General features: G+C 53.7%; 6 protein-coding genes across 6 annotated transcripts; 5 read left to right on the top strand and 1 right to left on the bottom strand.

Annotated features, from left to right (window-relative positions):
• Positions 1–857: 857 nt before the first annotated feature.
• On the top strand, positions 858–1,430 carry DIM5 (Histone-lysine N-methyltransferase, H3 lysine-9 specific dim-5; the record flags this gene model as incomplete). Its single annotated transcript, XM_083189700.1, has 2 exons — positions 858–897; positions 964–1,430. The coding sequence occupies 2 exons, from the start codon at positions 858–860 to the stop codon at positions 1,428–1,430; spliced, it is 507 nt and encodes a 168-aa protein (XP_083053559.1).
• Positions 1,431–3,900: 2,470 nt separating this feature from the next.
• ACO1O0_000200 (uncharacterized protein) lies at positions 3,901–4,295 on the top strand (the record flags this gene model as incomplete). Its single annotated transcript, XM_083189699.1, has 2 exons — positions 3,901–4,001; positions 4,082–4,295. The coding sequence occupies 2 exons, from the start codon at positions 3,901–3,903 to the stop codon at positions 4,293–4,295; spliced, it is 315 nt and encodes a 104-aa protein (XP_083053558.1).
• A 981-nt stretch (positions 4,296–5,276) lies between these two features.
• On the top strand, positions 5,277–6,680 carry BCS1 (mitochondrial chaperone BCS1; the record flags this gene model as incomplete). The annotated part of the gene is made up of 1 exon (XM_083189698.1): positions 5,277–6,680. The coding sequence occupies one exon, from the start codon at positions 5,277–5,279 to the stop codon at positions 6,678–6,680; it is 1,404 nt and encodes a 467-aa protein (XP_083053557.1).
• Positions 6,681–7,225: 545 nt separating this feature from the next.
• On the top strand, positions 7,226–8,086 carry ACO1O0_000198 (uncharacterized protein; the record flags this gene model as incomplete). Its single annotated transcript, XM_083189697.1, has 1 exon — positions 7,226–8,086. One exon carries the CDS (start codon positions 7,226–7,228, stop codon positions 8,084–8,086), a length of 861 nt encoding a protein of 286 aa, XP_083053556.1.
• A 1,371-nt stretch (positions 8,087–9,457) lies between these two features.
• AGP3 (amino acid permease/ SLC12A domain-containing protein) lies at positions 9,458–11,186 on the top strand (the record flags this gene model as incomplete). The annotated part of the gene is made up of 2 exons (XM_083189696.1): positions 9,458–9,728; positions 9,805–11,186. The coding sequence occupies 2 exons, from the start codon at positions 9,458–9,460 to the stop codon at positions 11,184–11,186; spliced, it is 1,653 nt and encodes a 550-aa protein (XP_083053555.1).
• A 269-nt stretch (positions 11,187–11,455) lies between these two features.
• Positions 11,456–12,031, bottom strand: ACO1O0_000196 (uncharacterized protein; the record flags this gene model as incomplete). The annotated part of the gene is made up of 1 exon (XM_083189695.1): positions 11,456–12,031. One exon carries the CDS (start codon positions 12,029–12,031, stop codon positions 11,456–11,458), a length of 576 nt encoding a protein of 191 aa, XP_083053554.1.
• Positions 12,032–13,803: the final 1,772 nt, after the last annotated feature.

The following is a 13,803-nucleotide window of genomic DNA, read 5'->3' as shown; positions in this document are numbered from 1 at the left end:
CTTCTGGATGTGTACCGGATGTAAGGATTACAATCGCGTGTTCCAAGTCCCCATCCGAGACCAAGACGCACAGGGACGGAGGAAAGGCCCCACCTACTAACAACCAAGGTACTACGAACAACTACGAACTCTCACTTCAACTTCACTCTTTACCGCGTCGCTGAGAGCAATCAACAAACCAACGGAATCATTTCGAGCCACCAGAGCCCCATTATCCTAAAGCCTCAAGCCCACAAACGCCGAATCACGCGTAGAAGGGGGACAGAGTATATTTGCAGGGGGGTGATAACAATCACTTTCATCATGGAAAAAGCTACGCGACGGCACTTCTTCTACCATGGAAAGGAGGCAAGCCCAACTTGCAAAACCAATCATGCACGGCTGTATTTAGCTAATATTTAGATGCTCAGGGCTTTGAAGATGAAAAGACTAACTGTCACTGGTGTCAGCTTCGCTCGTTCCCGACTCATGAGGCCATCCCCATCACCATCGTCAACGAGATGAACGATGAGGCCTTGCCTCGTAATTTTCGCTTCATTGACAGAATGGTCCACGGAACTGGCGTAAAGGCCACTGAGGATAGTTTCCGCAGCGGTTGCGCCTGCGGCGGTGATGGCGCTGGCTGCCAGTTCGAGGACTGCCAGTGCCTCGGCGACGTTGAGTGTGACGATTCAGACCTTGAACCCGGCGACTATGTCCAGGGGAAGAGAAAACTCTACGCTTATCATTCTCATGGTGAAAAGGTGGGTATTCTACGATCCAGGCTATTAGACTCGACCACCGCTCTCTACGAGTGCCATCCGGGCTGCTCATGTTCCAGCTCTTGTCCCAACCGGGTAGTTGAGCGAGGCAGAACAATGCCGCTTCAGATATTCCGCACAATGGATCGCGGATGGGGTAAGTAGTACACGGCTAACTCCGGAGCCATGTTGACACGAGTGTACTAATTTCCCTGTTCTCTAGGCGTGCGATCCACCGAAGCCATCAAGAAAGGTCAATTCGTCGATTGCTATCTTGGCGAAGTCATTACTGCTGTCGAGGCTGACCGTCGTCGCCACAAGTCAACCATCTCTCAGCGCAAAGATGTCTATCTCTTTGCGCTAGACAAGTTCACGCACCCAGAGTCGTACGACCCCCGCCTCAGAGGCCCGCCACTGGAAGTCGACGGGGAGTTCATATCGGGGCCGACCCGCTTCATCAACCACTCATGCGACCCAAATTTGAGGATTTTCGCTAGAGTTGGGGATCACGCGGATAAGCACCTTCATGATCTCGCCCTCTTTGCAATCCGGGATATCCCCCGCGGGGAGGAGCTCACCTTTGACTACGTTGACGGCGTGACCGATGAACATGACGACGCAGCTAGGAATGCAGAGAACATGACAAGGTGTTTATGCGGCAGCAAGAAATGCAGGAAATGGCTCTGGTAATGTGATACGACAACAATCCATGCGCAGTGTGTCTAGCAGCCTAAGTCACACCGGGTCGGGCGGAGAAACAGTGGTTTGCTGATGATGCATACAACGAATCTGAACAATGAGCATGGACATTTCTAGTTGAGTTCATGCTCTTGATATTTTGTTCTAGGTTGTTCTTCTGACATGTGTCACCATTGCGTCTTTGTTTACCATGGCTTTGGGCAATATAAAGCACACAGAAGAAGCTCGACCAGGGACCGCGTAAAGTCAACGGTTCCAAAAACGACACAGAGGCTCGAATCTCGTCTACATAGTACATTCATTGCTAGTTCTTGACATAGCTTGGCCACTGGCGGATTTTACGCACTTTGCCTCCTACACCTACGCCATCGAGATGGACACTGGAACCTGGGAGCCGAGGGATGAGCATCGCTTAGATGCACCCCGGGTGCAGGAACAAGAGCACGAAGAATCCCCTAAGGGTATCCCTTCATCCGATGGGGAGCTAAGTAAGCTACGGAGGACGGTGGACCTCGATGAACTGCTGGAGGCTCAGATGGAATATGCGCGACGCACAATCGGGTTAAACCGTCCAGCAACTAAGGAGGGGACACGGGACAACCATAGCCATAGCAGCCATGATCAACCGTGCTCAAAGAGGCCTCGACAGTTTATATCACGTCACCATGTGTCGCTGCAGGTATCTCGGACCTTGTTCCGTCGCGAGCAAGACTGCCACCGCAAGTATGAGGAGCAAGTAGCCCGAGGACGGCCGGATGGCTCTTGGAGGCAGTGCAGTGACCCCCAATGCTGGAGGCCCCGATGCCTCTATGTTGATCTGATTCACATGGCCATCTGGAAGACCACCTACGGGAAGAAAAAACGGCCGGTTGCCCGCCGCACAGAGATGTTTCTTGAAGCCATGGTCAAACACTTCTTTGGGGACCTTGAGCCCAAAGCCAGGAAGAAAAAGGGCCGCCTGATCGAGTCGTTCATCGGATCGCCCCCGGTGCGTGGTGCCTTGGGACAATTCGACCTCCTTTGCAAGAATCGCCGCTGGGATCCGGGATTATTGAAGCTAGCTAAGGTCCTCACAAGAATTCGACATAGTGTGGTACACCTGGTGTTCACAACGCGGCTCGACAAGCCGGTCCCAGACACTCACTGTTTCCACGGTGGCGAATGGGCGACCTACCCAAAAGACTGGACCTTGCAACATCTAGCGATGCAATTCTGCGCCGTGACGGAGGCATGGCGTCGGTATGCCCTAGGAAGGGGAGCTGGGTGGGATTTCGGGTCCGACGAGGCGGTTGCAGATCTTCTGTGCGCCATACTGCTCGATTTCCAAAGCATGAAGAAGAGGGAGGCGGTCCTAATCAGGCAGTATAATGTACTGCGCCTAAAGGAAAGTTGGGAGAAGTGGCTGGATCGATACCATATGCTGAGACAGCGGGGCGGTGAGTCGGGATGCGGGGGGGGAGAGGCTGAAGGAACCCCAGGGACCGAATACTACCTCGAGGGGTTTGGTCGAGGAGCTATTTCCTGGATGTCGGAGCGGATGAAGGAGTCGGGTGGGTGGAACACGGATGAGGATGAGTCGGGTGAGGACTCCAAAAATTGTCTGACATGATGGAGGAGGGCGAGGGGCGGAAAGAGGTGCGCTGATTGAATCGATAGTGTTAAATGCGAAGCTAATTGATATTCTTTTAGCTGCGTATGCCGATGTCGTCTGCCGATGTCGTCTGCCGACGTGACGGTGGCTTTAATACTGGCTTGTGAGCAACGTGAGCGCAGAATCAGACTTCCGACTCCCGAGTGAGTTACATAGTATCCGTACTAATACTAATGATATTACAACATTAGCTGGACCCCGGATACTGTTGCAAGCGACCCCTGTGGAGATTGTCGGCCTAGTTCCCCGTGGATGCATAGTGGCAGTCCACTCGACGCTAATTCGCCAAAGCAGTCGGTCACCGAGGTGGCACGAATAGTGTGAGGTGGTGGCACCGGCACTGGGAGGGGAACGGATGGGGACGGGTAGATGGAGGGGTGGTGGCCATGGTTCAGTTCAGCATTGGCACCGTCAGGCCATTTCCATGCAGCCCCCGGAATGTGGCACAATGTGCTGCCAGAGGGGTCCAAGGATCACGCGACTCTGACCGTGCCTGATGCCGTCACAGGCGGAGTCGGGCCTTGCCAGGGCCCAGGGGTAGCCAGTCGGTTCCTGTGAAGCCATCCTGCTCATGCTACGAGTAATACGTGCATAGTCCCATGTGTAGTAGCCGACGACATAACCGGGTGTCGACCCTCCGGCTGCTCCCGGCCGCCCGGCCGTATAAGTCGCAGCCCGCCTCCTCGCCTGGTTGCTATGCATATGTGTTGAAATTGGAATGGACCCTTTGCTGGAGACGAAAAAAAAACTCTCACGGATAATAATAATAACACACGACACCCTACCTTGACTTTGCTTTTACCCTTCGCCATGTTGCACCGCCCGAGATACTTCTCCACCGCGGCCAAGGTGCACCCGAGCTGCCTGCCTGAGATGCACCTACGTCACACCCGTCGCATGCCTTCAAAATGGTGATTATTAAATTCAATCCGCTACTAATATGTAGCATAATTCTGTCTAGGCACAGAAAGGCTGACTAGAGCTGTCCCAGGCTCGCATCGATAGCAACGCTCGTCGTGGCGGGCTACGGCATCCAGACCTTTGCCCTCCGCGCCCGTGATCGTCACATTGCCGAGGCCCACGCGGCCGAAACGCGCGACGCCGAGCGACGCAGACACAACGAGGCCCTCATGGACGAGTACGGCGACCGCTCGAGCCTGGCGGAGCTGGAGAGGGCGGTGCAATTTTACGAGAAGAAACCGTGATGCACGGCCGTATATACGGTCATACAGCCGAGCTGTCGAGCAGCCGAGCTGCACTGCTTGCATGGGATGGCGTTGGGCGGCATTCTGATTTACTGAGCGGATACCAATTGCCTTGTCAGGGTGATTTTCATTTGTTCCGAGGGAGAACAGGTCCTCGGATTGGGAGAACAAAAGGGTGCTGATTGTACATACAGAAGGCGTTGGGAACATGTTAGGCATTGATGGGAGCAAATCGATTACACAGGCATACATATCGCTGCTTCTTCCACACTTCTCTCACGCTCGAATCACCACTCGAGCGTCTCCGTTCTCATCTTCTGTGTCATACCAGGCTTCCTCGTCGCCTTGGTCTTAGGTGATGCTGCTGCCTTGGGCATCCGCACCACACTTCTCGCAGATACCTCCATGTTGAGGCTGCGGTCGGCAGGAAATGTCAGCAAAGATATAACCATTCTGTCCATGGCGAAAATGCCGTACCCGGTCCAGAATCTGAGCTTTAGTTGATGACTGCTGTACTCGAACAGCTGGGACCTCTGAGAGTGGTCCGTCTCGGAAATACGAGTCTCGAATTCGGAGAGGCCGTTCATTTGGATCAAAGCCAGCCATGATAGCCCGATAATAGATCTCATTGACCGTACGCGCATCAAGGGAATTTGATTCCGCTACCTCATCGGTAGTCTTGCCGATTACCTCTAACGCGACCACTGCGGCCCGAGTCGCGATGTCCATGTCCGGCATCGTACTTCTTGTTAAGGCATTGAAGTGAGGGGAAGAGTTTGCGAATCTTTTCTCAGCTGATGGCAAGCATGGCTATCTGTATAATATTCTTTCTTTTTTAGGGGGTTGTGTCTGGTGCTCCAATCCAATGTTCGGGTTTCGGGTAACTGAGCACTGGCATGTGCTTAGTCATTCTAGTTTTTGGGTTGATGCCAAAGAAGATGTTCCAACAGACTCAGAATCTCCAGCACCAAAAGCCCCGGCATGTCGACCGAATCATCAGCAGGCTCAGTGCTTGGCCTCAATGCCCTCCTCGACAATCCCCTCTTCGCTGGAGGCATTGGCCTCGGCGCCCTAGGGGCTGCCGCCGCCTTTTCCCGCAAAGGCGCGATCGCCGCTCTGGGCACGGCTCGCCGCCGCCTTCTCGTCAACGTCGAGATCAGCAAGCAGGATCCCGCCTACCCGTGGATCCTGGCGTGGCTCTCAAAGCCACGGGATACCCCTGGATTCATCGCCTCCCGGCTGACGCGGATCCACGATATGTCAGTGACGACGACGACGACATCGCGAGGACCACCCGGGACTAACGGACCGAAGGATGCGCACTTCTTCCTCCAACCGGGCTACGGACGCCATATTGTCAAGCATGGCAACGCCTACATCGCAGTCAACCGAGAGAAGCACAATACAGCCAACATGAACACGGGCGAACCGCACGAAATTATACAGATGACGACACTCTGGGCGCATCGCCACGTCTTTGAGGAGGTGTTCGGGGAGGCGCATCGCCTAGCGGCCCAGGCCAACGAGGGTAAAACGGCAGTATACTCGGCCCGTGGGATGGACTGGGCGCCTCTTGGAGACCCAAGGACAAAGAGGCCCCTGGCGTCCGTGATTCTGGACGAGGGTGTCAAGGAGAGCATCGTGGCTGACGTCAAGGACTTCATGTCAAGGCAACAATGGTATGTCGACCGGGGTATCCCGTATCGCAGGGGATACCTCTTGTTCGGGCCCCCTGGAAGTGGAAAGAGCTCTTTCATCCAGGCGTTGGCGGGCGAGCTCGACTTCAGCGTGGCCATGATCAACCTGAGCGAGATGGGCATGACAGACGACAAGCTGGCTTACTTATTGACCAAACTACCTAAGAGGAGCTTGCTGCTGCTTGAAGATGCGGATGCGGCCTTTGTCAACCGCAGACAGAGGGACTCGGATGGCTACAGCGGCGCGTCCGTCACCTTCTCCGGTCTCCTCAATGCCTTGGACGGAGTTGCCGCTGGGGAGGAGCGCATCGCCTTCCTAACAACGAACCACATCGACCGCCTAGACCCGGCCCTAATACGTCCGGGACGCGTCGACATGATGATGCGCATAGGCGAGGCAACGCGGTACCAGGCGGGGCTGATGTGGGATCGATTCTACGGAGACGTGGACCAAGACCATTTTGGAAAGGAGCGCTTCCTGGGTCGTCTAGAGGAGCTGGGCCTTTTCGGAGCGTGGAAGGATGGACAGCCATCCAACCGCCACACGAGCACCGCCGCGATCCAGGGACTCTTCCTCTTCAACAAGAACAGCATGCAGGGCGCGATAGACATGGCTGAGGGTCTGATCCCACGCAAGTTCGAGCCGGGAGAGACGATATCTGAGGGGGCCATCAAGACACCGGCGTGAAGTAAATGGTGATTTCCAGACTAACTATGTATCAAAAATGTATCATATCTCTATAATTCTAGATACCCATGAAAACGGCGCAGGGGGCAGGGAAGGTGCAGCGATAATAATACGTCTGTAATACTAACAATGGATCATAGATTGTTGGATTCTTTGATGATAATATTTACTGTTCGGCCCTCGAGTGGGTTGACGCCAGCTTCGGGCGAGGCTAACCAGCTGGCTGACTGGTGCGTGAATGTACCTAAGATGAACACGGGGTGAGTCACGGGAGACTGGGTTCATCCCCTCTCCTCTGCCTAATTCGAATGTGCGCTTCTCTGAGATTGGTCTTTGTCGTCTACTACCATATAATGGACTCGCTCTCTTCGAAAACTCCGGGGCAGGCGACACTGGATTCGTGGATTTCAGGAAACCGCGTCACAGCACCGTCAACCCATTCACGATCAACACATTCACGACCACAACAGCCCAAGCAGGAGGCCACGGTCAGCAACCACAACACCAACAATCACGGAGGTCGTTCCAGGACACCAAGCGACACTATGTCTCGGCGCGCCAATCTTGCGGACGTCGCCAAGGAGACGCGGACAGTCCTACCAGACATCCTGCAGCATCTCCCCAACATCCAGGCCAGCAAATCCGAGGCGCTAATGCTCTCGACACTACCGCCTCTCAGGGCAGCAGATTGCCCCCGGCGCACGCCCACGGGCAGGACGACCATCAAAGTCGTCAACCAGGACACCTTCAACGCCGCCATAGCGCTCGCGTCTCAGAACCCGACGGGCGGCCGCGTCGCCGTTCTCAACATGGCGAGTGCCTGGAGCCCGGGCGGCGGATGGATCAGGGGCGCCCTGGCGCAGGAGGAGGCGCTGTGCTATCGCAGCTCGCTTGCCCTGTCGCTGCACAGGAGGTACTACCCGTGGCGGCTGCACATGGGGCTGTACACGCCCGACGTCGTCGTCATCCGCTCCGACATGGCCTCGGGCCACAAGCTCCTCGTGCCGGACGTCAGCCCCGGCGACCTGCCCGTCGTGAGCGTCCTGGGGATCGCGGCGCTGCGGTGCCCGGAGACGCGCAGGGCCAGGGAGCAGAAAGCGTCGGGCGAGGTGGTGGAGAGGACCGTCTACGCGGACCCGGCGTCGCGGGACCTGACAAAGGAGAAGATGAGGCTATGCCTGCGCATGGCGGCCAGCAGGGGACACGGGCTGCTCGTGCTAGGCGCGCTGGGGTGCGGAGCCTACAGGAACCCCAGGAGGGAGATTGCCAACTGCTGGCTCGAGGTGTTGGGGGAGGCAGAGTTCCGGGGCGGGTGGTGGGAGGAGATTTGGTTTGCGGTGTTTGATCTCAGGAATGAGGGCAACTTTGGAGTGTTTGATGAGATATTGGGAGGAGTTGAGGTGTAATGACTTGGGTTGGATATCATTGGCCTAGCATTTTGGCTCGTGTGTTCGAATGAATCATATAGCAGGCGCTTGGAATAATATTTACTGTTCGGACTGGCCCTGTTCTGAAGCACTAGCTTGCACGTTGAACAGTTTGTTTCACCACGGGGGTTCAGTCTTTTGTTCCCTACCTTACGCATCTCGCCCTACTACTACCCTAAACAACCTCCGTGGCTCAGCATGAATACCCAGCTTAAGCCACTAAGAGTGACCTGAATGAACAGGCACTGGGTTGGGAATACTGTTTGGTCCCGTTGTGTGATTAAAATGATATTATAGACTGTGAAAATCAATAATAGTTGTGGTCAAGCTATGGCAACTAGTGTCCACATAATGTTGAAGGATAATATTAAATCAAGGAAGTTGAACTTAGTCCCAGAGTTAACCGGGCCGACCAACAACGACTCACTATAGCGTATAAAAAAAAACCGTCGAAAGAAAGAAAAATTCAGAGGACATGAAAAACAAGAAGATGCCAGCCGAAGAGATAGAGAGAGAATAGGCATAGCCAGTATTGGCTGTTCGCGATGCTTGTCGGGGTTGATGCAATGGTCGGGGGTACGTAATAGCAGGTACATACACGTATCGACGGTATTGGGAGTTCGGGACAGCCACACACCCTGTTTAGCGCTAATGCGCAATAAACGCCACCAAATGTCGTGATTGCCATTGTCTCAAACTCCTCTCCATCAAACAGCTTATGGTGTCCTGGGCATCTCGACAATGGAAATACCCGTTCTCCATGAGAAAACAGTCAAGAAGCAGGGTTCAACAAGGCAGATGCGGGCTTCGATGGAGTCAGGGGGTCGGCTTACAGGTTGACCAAAAACCCGCAGCCTCTGTTGCCCACATCTTCCACCTCATCTCCTTCTTTCCTATCAAAGCAAGGATGGTCGAACCCCCACGCTTTGCGAATGGTAGGGCGAATCCGATAAGTGGCGCCCACTAGGAACCTGGAAGACACGGCGACTCACGAACGCCGAGCGGCAATGGCTAGCCTTTTGACTAGACTCTAGCAGAGCAGCGCTCCACCACGTACACTTTGCGAATCACTAGTACCGTGAACCCTGGCGAAATAGTCATGACGTGACTCGCCCGATGGCCCGACCACCATGGCGAAGGGTTTTCTAGCTTCTCTCTTAATTATAAGCTTGGAATGACTCTGTTGAGCCTGCTCCCTCACCCACGTGCATCCCACTCCTCCCCAGGGTTGCCTGATATACCGCCAACCCCCGGGTCGTGAGAGCCTCTTCCGTCCCCTCCCTTCTCCTCTCCCCTCCTCTCCACTCTGTAAAAACTCCCGGGCATCTGACTGCCCGTGCGACCGCCAACATGGTCGGTCCTATCAAGTTCGATGGCCAGTACTCTGCCGATGGCTTGGTTGACTACGAGGCTGCCAACTACACTAGCGACAATGTCGATGTCGGCGAAGGTAGTGCCTCTCTCCACGACCCGGATTCCGGCGTGAAGCGCGGCCTCAAGAACCGCCATCTGTCCATGATGGCTCTCGCCGGCATCATTGGCCCCGGTCTGCTCGTCGGCGCCGGTGGTGCGCTGAGCAATGGCGGCCCGGCCTCACTAATCATCGGATTTGGTGTCATTGGTATGTCTATTTTATTTAATTCCGCCATTGTGCTCTCAACGCCGTTGAAGTGCGTATACTGACCCTGCATTTTTAGGCATTATTGCTTTCTTCATCATGCAGTCTCTTGGTGAAATCACCACCCTCTTTCCTAGCGGCGGCTCATTCGTCTCACTCGCTGAGCGCATGGTGGACAAGTCCTTCTCCATCGCTGTCGGCTGGAACTACTTCATCATCTGGGCCACTGTCCTCGCCAACGAGTACAATGTGATCTGCAGCATCCTCACTTACTGGACTCCCAACGTACCTCTCTGGGGCTGGTTCCTCATCCTCTGGACTCTGTTCATGGGTTTCCAACTTCTCGGAATTGCCGCCTTTGGCGAGGCCGAGTTCTGGCTCGCCCTCTTCAAGCTCCTTGGCCTGACTGCCTACTTCATCTTCTCCATCATCTACGCCTCCGGAGGGCTGGCGGGACAGGACGAACCCCTGGGCTTTAGATACTGGAGCAACCCTGGCGCTTTCAATGGCAACGGATTCCGTGGAGTTGCAACCGTCTTCGTCTTCTGCTCCACGTTTTATGCCGGCGTCGAGTCTGTCGCTGTAGCCGCGACCGAGACGAGGAACCCCGGAACGGCGGTGCCCCAGGCCATCCGCCAGGTCTTCTGGCGCATCCTCTTTGTCTACATGGGATCCGCCTTCTTCTTCGGGCTCACATGCCCTGCCAACTCGCCAGACCTTGTCAGCGCCGATGCCAAGGCTCTGCAGAGCCCCATGACCATTGCGCTCCAGACGGCGGGATGGGACGGAGGAGTCCATCTCATCAACGCATTCATCCTCGTCACTTGCCTGTCGGCCATCAACTCGTCCATCTACATTGGCTCTCGCACTGTCCTCTACATGGCGCAGTCCGGCAAGGCGCCCCGGATTCTTGGCTACGTCAACAGCAGGGGCGTCCCCGTCTGGGCGATTCTCCTCACCAACGCCGTCGGGTCCATCTCCATGATGAACGTCTCCACCGGCGCTGCCAAGGCCTACGGCTACATTGTCAACCTCTCGGGCGTGAGCACTTTCCTCGTCTGGGGCAGTATCAGCTTCATTCACATCCGTTTTCGCCGAGCCTGGACGGCGCAGGGTCGTAGCGTCAGTGAGATTCCCTACAAGAGCGTGCTGTGGCCGTTCAATGCCTACTTTGGCCTCGCCGCCAACATCTTCCTCGCCCTCGTCCAGGGGTGGACCAACCTATCGCCCTTCTCGGCCCCCAACTTTGTGGTTGCTTACATCCTGCTTCCCGTGTTTGGCATCATCTACGTGCTTGGAAAGCTGTACTGGAAGGGAAGCGATCCTTTCAAGCGGGCTGTGGACATTGATCTTACAAGCGGGAGGAGGGTGGACTTGGATAAGCTGGGGGAGATCTCTGGGGATGAACTCGGGGTCAACTCAGAAGTTCCCTTGTGGAAGAGGGTCTGGAATATGTTTTAAGCTGATTTTCTATATTCCTTGTTTGTCAATGAGATACCAATACACGCACGGCTAATGTACTTTTTTGGGGTCCAAATATAATGGCAAGACGTATCTTATTATCTATGCCAACCTGAACGACTGATGTAGTTTCGCACTCGTATGTCAATCTGTCAATTTTTGTCCGCTACCCTCATGACCAATCTGTAATCCCTTGCCCTCTTGACCTCCCAAAATAATCCTGTTTTTCGTTTCCCACAGTCACAGCGACATTCGCACCTTTCGCCCTTCTACTCATTGTGGACATCTGTCCAACTCTCCAGGACACCCAGAATGAACTGGTTCCGGAGGATTTCGGTCGGCTCTTGACTGTCGATATTAGCTTGGTCTAGGGCGGTGAGGATGGACTGGCCATTCTCGGCTGCTCGCCGACCCTCAATCCCTCCCCGGATCAGGGCGTAGTAAAACGCCCCAGGTCGCTGCTCACGCTCGGCATTGGCCCTTGGGGAAGTCGCGATGGTTTCGACAGCCTCCAGCATTATCTGGATGATGCCGCGTGTCTGAGCGATCTCCTGATCGTTCCCGCCCCCCCTCAACCCTTCTAGGACCCCAGTCATGAACAGGATGTAGATGTTCAGCCGTTGATAGTCGGGTTCATACTTCTCAGGATTCTCCCGGTTGTTGATACTCTCAAGAGAATCCCGGGGCAGGATATATTCAGGCCGCCGGACGAATTGGTTCAGACTCTCGACATCTTCGCTATCCTCCGCGGAGAGCTCGAGGGCATTGATGCGGTCGAGGTCTTCTGTGCTCATGCCGAGCTGGTCCTCCGCGTCGCGCACCCAGGAATGGTTTTGTGGTGACATTGAGGCAACTGTCGCTGGTGTGTTTTGGTGGTTTCCCACAACACGGTTCTCGCCCCTGATAAGGCTACTCTCTGGGGAAGAAGACTCGTCCTACGAGCTCCCCCAGACCAGGGGGTAGCTATCCTCCTCCTAAGTATTGTAAAGAAAAGTAATTGTTTTGCTGAGAGTTGGTGATATTCTTTTCTTTCTCTGAATCCAATTGTAGTCTGGGCGTTGAACATAGAGAAAAGTGAGAGAGATGGAAGTGTTGTAAAGAATGAAGAGGAAAAGAACCAGAAGCTCCAAGAAGAGGAGAGGGGTCTTATAGTTGATATTTTAAGTCACTGGAACAGCGAAGAGGGATTGTTCGGAGTGTGACAGAGAAGGGGATGGGGTGTTGGGGCCACCAGGCGGCGGTCGTTGACGGTCATGGCGTGTTCCTAGGGATATGTGCCTTAGAAAGTTCACTTCATAAAGCTGGACAACTTCGTCTCGCTAAGAGAAAATTCATAGAACAAAGATTATTATCTTGTGAGCTGTCCGGCTTTAGGACCTGGGGATGGAATGCGAAGCCGAGTGCATGTAAAAAGGGGTTGGAATACCAAGTAGGGCCATTGATATAAGATACATTGCTAAAAATCACGATTCTAACTCGGACATTATTCTTAAACCCAGGAAAGTCCCAATTTGCTCTCTACAGGAGCTTTATCTCCTTTGGTGCTACACAAAACCACGCCGTGGGACCTTTTCTGTAGTCTCTTCTCAAGTAAGTATTTCCCTCACAAGCTACTTACCTTTGGTTCTTTACTGAAAACAGAGAGGGGTATTCCAGGGCTAAAAATGGTGATATTATCCAGTCTCTTTCGTGTCCTGTTCACCTCAAACACTACTGGGTTGCGTTTAACGGAAGACTGTTGTAGAGGTGAATAGAAGCGCGCGAGGTCATTCGAGACGCGCTACTCTCTAGTTCTCTAAAGAATTTACTCGACTCAGGGGGATATTAGTTGTTCATTATCTACATTCTCAGTGGTTGAAACTGTGTGACTTTGGTTCTTTATAGGTTGTCTTTCGCCACACAGGTCCAGAATTGGCAACAAACTCTCGCAGCATTTCTGCCCTCAACGCCAACGCACTTTTATGGCATGAATTGGGGCGTATATTAACCCCGCGAGACAATATCGTAGCCTGTCTTAATGGTATATAGATGGTATATTTAAGCGACGACTTTCGAGTCCTAAAAACAAGCACAGGGCAGTTCCATGTCAGCTAACCCCCTTCTCAACCGGAAGCAGGCTACTAGCCTATCATTAATATGAAATGATAAGGCAATGAGAGAATATAGATCTAAGAAATTCGGCATGGATCATCTTCTACGAATGACAGCATTGCTATTCAGAATAGCAAGGGGTCTTTTGATGGCATCGCTGAGACGATGGCCTTCCAATTGAAAGCCACGCAGAGAAATACGGACAAGTCATCACAGAATATTATGTCCTTATTTGAGCCACTCGGAACACGGAACTGTCTTTGCGCGGCTACCCCAATCTTAGGTACGGATACAGGACTGCATTTTGCGTGCCAGGAACACGTCTAGAAAACTCTTGTTCAACTCAACAAAGTCCCCACAGAACAAGCTAGAAAAAGCGCCTATGAACTCGGAGAGATATCTTTATTCTAAATGTGGGACTAGGATCTAATTTGAAAAGGCTGCTTGAAGAATCGTGATGCCCAGGCGCCTCAGCTGATGATTGAAGACTTACAGAGATCGGAACAATCTTATATGGTTTATGGAT

The sequence above is a fragment of the Amphichorda felina genome (genome assembly GCF_050947745.1).
Source record: "Amphichorda felina strain 45539 chromosome Unknown scaffold_1, whole genome shotgun sequence".
In the NCBI taxonomy this organism is placed as follows: Eukaryota; Fungi; Ascomycota; class Sordariomycetes; order Hypocreales; family Bionectriaceae; genus Amphichorda; species Amphichorda felina.
Note: the sequence above shows the minus strand (reverse complement) of the source record. Positions and strands in the feature narration are given on the sequence as shown.